Source organism: Tamandua tetradactyla, chromosome 14 (genome assembly GCF_023851605.1).
Source record: "Tamandua tetradactyla isolate mTamTet1 chromosome 14, mTamTet1.pri, whole genome shotgun sequence".
NCBI classification, from domain to species: Eukaryota; Metazoa; Chordata; class Mammalia; order Pilosa; family Myrmecophagidae; genus Tamandua; species Tamandua tetradactyla.
The window spans coordinates 47,821,744-47,828,358 of NC_135340.1; the positions used below are offsets into that span (position 1 = coordinate 47,821,744).

General features: G+C 46.2%; 1 protein-coding gene across 1 annotated transcript; it reads right to left on the bottom strand.

Moving 5' to 3' along the window:
- Positions 1-3,953: 3,953 nt before the first annotated feature.
- GJD2 (gap junction protein delta 2) lies at positions 3,954-5,883 on the bottom strand. The gene is made up of 2 exons (XM_077126629.1): positions 5,813-5,883; positions 3,954-4,848 (listed from the first exon to the last, which is right to left on the bottom strand). The coding sequence occupies exons 1-2, from the start codon at positions 5,881-5,883 to the stop codon at positions 3,954-3,956; spliced, it is 966 nt and encodes a 321-aa protein (XP_076982744.1).
- Between the last annotated feature and the right edge of the window lie 732 nt (positions 5,884-6,615).

The window sequence follows — 6,615 nt, forward strand, 5'->3', positions numbered from 1 at the left end:
TGTTTATTATCTTATGTAAAGTGTCCACACCATTTGGTTTGCTCAGAACAAACCCGGTTTGCACCCATCGCCTGGCATTCTATTCAGTTAGCTCCCTCCCCATCTTTCATACTCAGATGTATCCCAATTTGTATGATATAAGGGTACATGAGTATATAAAAATACTTAAGAAAATATAATGAAAATAAAGCTAATCGAATTGTTTCCTAAACATCCCAACCTTCCATATTAAAAAAAAAAATCCACTCTCTTGACTGTAGATGTTTCATTTCCTTATCTGTATAATAAAGGACTTGCATTCACAATGTCACAGGACGTTTTTCGCTTTCACACACTCTGAGTCTGTAAGACTGCTTCCAGACAGAAGACAGAAGCACGCATCTCTCTGACAGCAAATGCAATGGAGGCAGTAAATGTCAAGTATGGTTTTAAAGGGAAAGTCATAGTTCCTGCCCTCAAGGAGCCACACACTGATCTAAACACATCTCATCTCCATGCATCAAGTGACGGGCAGAGTAACAGGAAGTTCTTATGAAGGTCCAGATCAGGGGCACAAAGCCAGCCTGGAGGACAGCTGAGTAAAAGCTCCTCGAAAAGAGGATAACTAAGCTGATTTATAACGGGTGAAGAGGAAAAAACCCTTTGAAAGAAGGTGATGGGGTGGGGAGCAGTGTTCCTGCGGAAGAAACATCATAGAAAAAGCAGTGGTGAAGGAGAAAGCATGGTCTTTCTTGTACTTTCCTAACCACCCCACTCCCCTATTTTAAGTCTCGTCCTTTTCCTCTGTCCTCAGTGGTCGGTGGGTACATATTTTTTTAACCTTCCAAATATTTGAAGACTATTACAAATCCTGCGCTTTCGGATCTTCTTTTCCAGGATAAATGACCTGTGTTCCTCCGGCCTTTCCTCAAGCTTTTAAAAGCAATTCATTCACGGTCTTCCACTATTCCACCAGCACACACCCACATACACACCCACACACACACCCACATACACACCCACATACACACACACACACGTGGACACTAAAGGGCTGCAGTTCACCAAAGTGCTCTTAAATTTAAGAGAACCTACCAGTGCTGTCGTCTCACAAAGTGCAGATTATGGTCACATCCATTATATGTTTATGTGAACCATCAAATCATTAATATATTTCTTTTATTAAATAGAAAACCAAAGAAGCAATATCTGACATTGCATCAGTCATCTGAGGGACGATTCTCTACGCCAAGAGGAAGGTGTGTTCCCTTCTCCGTTACTGACAAGTATATTAAGGATCCTGCCATTTGTGGGTGTTTGGAAACATTAAAGAACTGAAACAGGATGCATTTCTACCAGCAATCACTACCATGTTTCTAATCCTACAAATACAACAGCCCTTGTTTTCCATGCACACTCCTATTTCTTTCACACCCAAGCATATGCTGAGAGCTCTCAAGCAACACTCTTTTTCCATCTCCGGGATGTGTCTTAAAACATTTTTAGCTTACCAAACACAAAACAGAGGAGGATCTGTTTCTTTACTCAAGGATTATCATGTTCCACTGCCTATTTATACTACAAATTGAAGCCTGTAGATTGAAATAAACATATTCTCATTCTAAAATTGGCATCTGCTCTGCCATAGTTAAAAGATGCAACAATTGTGTTTGAAAAATAATCATCCAAGAAATTCCATGGTTGTTTCACAAAGTTCAGACCAATGCTCACAGAACTAGAAAATGAGTAAAATGAAACAGCAGAGGAAAAACATGAGCCTATTGAACTGGGACCACATGTAGGCAGAAAATGCGAAAAATGATATAAAACATTGTGGCTAAAAAATAATGTTTTATGACATATAAGCAAAGGGTCAGTCCTCTTTAAAAGAACCCAGTTAGAAATGATTGAGTTAAAGTCTAGAACTGTGCTGTACAAGAGCAACTAATCACACATGGCTATTTAAATTAAAATTAAATAGAATTAGAAATTCAGCTTCTCAGATGTACTAGTCACATTTTAAGAGTTCAATAGGCATATGTGGCTAGTCACTTAACAAACTGAGTGGCTCAGAGAGTAGAACATTTCCATCATCATAGAAACTTCTGTTAGGCAGTGCTCACCTGGAAGGGTCTGTTTGACTATTGGATTAGCATTATTTGAAATATCAGACCTTAAAGAGATCATAGAGACCATAGCATTCCCCCATGACATGTGACAATCTATGACAGGAAAAGTGTGATGGAAAGGGAAAGAATTCTGTTCCTGGAATGAGGCAATGTGATATGTCCTTGACATTTGTACTACAAAAAACATCCTGAGATCAGCAGAGAAAATTTGTACTAAAATGGGAACAAGCAGCAAATACTATTACTTGAATATATCACCACCCTCTCCTAAACATTCATAAAATACACCAGCCTCACCTCATCTGTTAGCGGCTGATTAGATTTTATTGATCATCCTTCAAATACTATTCATCCATTGCTCACTTCCTGCCCCAAATGTTCTGATGATTGCAATATTTTTGAACATGTATTTAAATAAACAGAGCTCAACTCAAAATAGAGAAATGCAGACTCTTACCATTTTTACAAAAAAAAGGCATGAACTTTATTTTAAATAAATCCTGTTACACCATGTCCAGCTCTAAATAAAAAATCATAATGATAAAGCAAAGGAAACAGAGGGCTTCATAAAAACACACTATCCAAATTTTACTCTTGACCAATGTTTTAACTAAATACGCAGTGGATGTGAAAAAGTACAGTATGGCACTTAAATTAATAAGAACAGGGAGAAGGAAACATATTCACAGTTCAAAGCAAAAGGCTTTTGAACCTTTGGTATGTATCTCAAATAAGCATCTATAAACACGTTAGCCAATAGTGCTTAGTGCCAGGTTTTTTAAGCCAGCAATTGTGTGTTTCAAAAATAACTGATGAAATAATAAATCAGGATTGACATGGACTGATTAAGGTCTCTGGTGTGAGCACACAGGTAAATTCAAACCATGGCAAAATGAAGTGCAGGTGTGTTGCACAATGAAACTAGGCAAGAAAATGAGTGAAATACACCAGTTGGAAACTGTGGCTCAAATAGACACCCTAAATATAGTTTTAAAAAATCATTTTAATGCTATCCATAGTCCACAAGCTGGAAGGCAGAAATATCCTGAAGCTTATAACCACATGCCTAACGGTGCAACAACCATCATACAGAAGTTGTGCCAGTTGCATATTGCAATTCCCTCCCTCCCACCCATCCCCCACCCCTAATAAACAGCACCAGTGCAGTCTGAGTTAGAAAATTGGAAATATTGAGACATTCCTATGATTTAATAAACTAAGGGCCAGTCAGATGGGGCTCTAATGCAAACCTGTCATGGTCAAACTCCAAAAACACCCCAAGTAATTCCCTCTAGCTTGCAGATGAACCATATTAGGTCCACTGTAAGGCCAGATTCAGAAAAAAAAAAAAGCTGATATGCTATCCTGGGTCGAGGAGGAGGGGCATGCTGATAGGGACAATACATAAAGGATGCCTCAAGGATGTTTGTCCTGCAGCCCAGGATGAAGGATGCATTGAGATAGTTCACAAATTTTGTATTAAAAAAGTATTTGGTTCACACCATTTACCAGTATTCAGAGCTCGGCAGGGTTAAGTCCTACTTGGTAGCTGCACAAACCCATTACTATCAGGATCACGCTGGGCCATAAAAGAAGAGAGCCCCCAAAACGTCCAAATCGTCCATCTTATCACTCTAACCAATTGTCTCTGTAGGGCCAATGGTGTGACGTATGTTAATGGTTCTACTTTCTCTCCTCTCCCACTGATGCAAGAGATCTGAACCAGCCTTATCCTACATCTGAACAGTGAGAGTCACATAAATGAGGGCAGATACAGCCATCCTTGAGCAGTTAGCTGCCTGGGGGATGCTTATCATCCCCCAGTCGTTCTCAAAATCCACACCTTCACACATAAGCAGAGTCACTGGACTGAGTCCTGCCAAAATTGGGAACACTGACCCTGGGCAGGTCCTTGTTACGGATCTCATAGACTGACTTTCTCTTGGCCTGGGCCCCTCGCACGGCCAACTTGATCTTGCGCCATCCCAGGTGGTTGAGTTCAGCCAGGTTGAGCACAACACAGATGCCACTGACAGCAAACATGAACACTAGAAAGACTGTCTTCTCAGTAGGCCGGGATACATAGCATTCCACCTCCTTGATGCAGGGGTAGCGGTCACACTCATACAACCCTGGGACACTGAAGCCATAGAGAAAGTACTGGCCTACCAGAAACCCAATCTCCAGGGCATTTCGGAACACCACTTGGATAATATAGAAGCGGGAGATGCCCTCCTGCCGTCGGAGCTTGGATCGCGCTGCAGTGCGCATTCCTGACGGGTGTGGCGCCAGCTCCTTGACCTCTAGACAATCTGGCTCTGTCTCCTTGCTGGTGTTCTCTGTGTTCTGCAGCACCCCATTAACGATGGCATTTTGCAACTTCTTGTCTTCTCGTTTGCCCCCGCCACTGGCCCCACTCCCAGTTCCTCCAGGACCCCCCATGGACTCAGGGGGGTCTCTATCCAGGGCTAGAAAGACAGTAGAGTAGCGGCGTTCTCGTTGCTTGGCAGACTGGTGCACAGAGTAGGTGATGAAGCAGAGACTGGGGGTACACACCATAATAATCTGGAAGACCCAGTAACGTATGTGGGAGATAGGAAAGGCGCGATCATAGCAGGCCTGGTTACAGCCCGGCTGCAGGGTGTTGCACACAAACATGGTCTGCTCATCATCGTACACCGTCTCCCCCACAATGGCCACAATGAGGATCCGGAAAATCACCACCACGGTCAACAGGATCCTGAGCAGGGGAAGAGGGAGGGAGAGAAATTCTCATGGGCTGAATCACTGGTTTAGGAAAGCCCTGCTCCTCCCTTCTCTGCTCTGGTGCTCACTGGGTTCCTTGACTGGGGAGCTGTCCGCCCATGAGTGGTACTGAAATAGAAATCTGGCTAACTGGTCTGTCTCTCTCCTTTCTGGTACACTGGGAATACTTCATAGTACTACATAGGGATCCCAAGTATAAACAGCTCCACATATTGGACACGGTGTTTACAACAGACAGAGTTCATCTATATATCTGGAATGTACACAGAGGCACAAAACACATCTTTACCTTAGATATGGCAAATGCACATGGAGCACCTGTACAGAGAATGCATGTTTCAAGATTTACACAGTGTGTGTATATAACTATTCCACGTGTTTACTTTATTCTCAATATGAATATTGAACCTAATGCTCTATAAAAACAGATATCTATGATTATATATACATAGGTAATTGGGTGTGTGGATTCTTGACACCGAAATTTTCATGGCCAAATAAGTATAGCATAATAAACATTTGTTGGGAAAAGATACAGCTGCTCCAAAGAGCAAATTCATCTCCCCATTTGCCCTTCTCTGCCAAATACAACCTACCTTTCTGGGAGATTCCATTTAGGGAAACATATGGAGATTGGCTCTGACTCTGGAGAGTGGGGGACCAAGACTGAGCCAGCAAATCCCTTTCTGATGGGGAAAGAGGGAGTCCCTGGCGGTGCTCCATACGGAAAGGATGAGGAGATGGTGTAGAGTAGCCAGAGGAGGGTCATCCCTGCGCGTGGGACGATCCCTCAATGCCGAAGACACATGCGCACGAAGAGAGGACTAGAGGGCAGAGGACGGGCTGGGGGCTATGGGGCTCGATCAGGGACGTGAGGAGGGACTCCACCCCCTGGGCCGCCCGACAGGGCCCGCTGACAGCCGGCTCAGCGCCCTTACCTCCCGATCATAGTGGAGTGCTGCTGCACGGCGGCTTCCAGCAGCCTCTCCAAGATGGTCCATTCCCCCATCGCTGTGCATCCGGAGGCAGCAGACAAAGACTGGGCAGCACCGGGCACGTTCCCGCTTCTGGCCCCTCCCCGGGCCGCACCTCCCGACTGGGAGCGAATTGCCCCCCAATTAAAGAAGTAAACAAAATTTTAAAAAATTTAACCAGCAATCCCCTCTCCCTTTTATTGTACTTAGAGGAGGAAAACGGGGAAAGAAATCCAAGCGCGTCCCGACTGCTGGGGCAGCTGGCGCGGTCCCGAGAGCCGGCACCAACCTTCGGCGCCGTCCGGGGGCAGGTCTGGAGCCCGAGGGTGCCCCGGGGAGGGGCGGGGCGGGGTTGGCAGCGCGCGGGGTCCGCGACCTCTCACCCGCCGGAGAGAGGTTTCTAGGCGCCGCCGTCCCCCGGGGGCTAAAGGCCGGCGGGGAGGATGCGGGCACTAGCCCCCCACGCCTGCCACTTTAGTGGGCACCTGGAGCTCCCGCGCTGGCTTCTGCGAAGCCGGGGCGGAGCGCGCGGAGCCGGCCGCCGGGCTCGGGAATCCGCGGCCGCCGCCTCTAATCCGCCCTTAAGTAGTCTCCGCCTGCGTCACGCCAGGTCGGCGGAGGGGAGCGGAGCGCCGCGTGCGGCTGGAGCTGCGTCGGGGCCCGAGGGGCAGGGGACGCGCGCGGGGGCAGAGGAGGCGAGAGTCCTGGGGGCCCGGCGGGGAGTGGGACGGCTTCGAGAGCAAGTACCACAGAGCCCCTTGGGGCTT

Bases quoted from the DNA above. Each gene is read 5' to 3' on its own strand.
- GJD2 (XM_077126629.1), bottom strand. From the start codon at position 5,883: ATGGGGGAATGGACCATCTTGGAGAGGCTGCTGGAAGCCGCCGTGCAG. The intron at 4,849-5,812 runs GTAAGGGCGCTG...TCCCCTGCTCAG, and splicing joins CACTCCACTATGATCGGGAG to GATCCTGTTGACCGTGGTGG.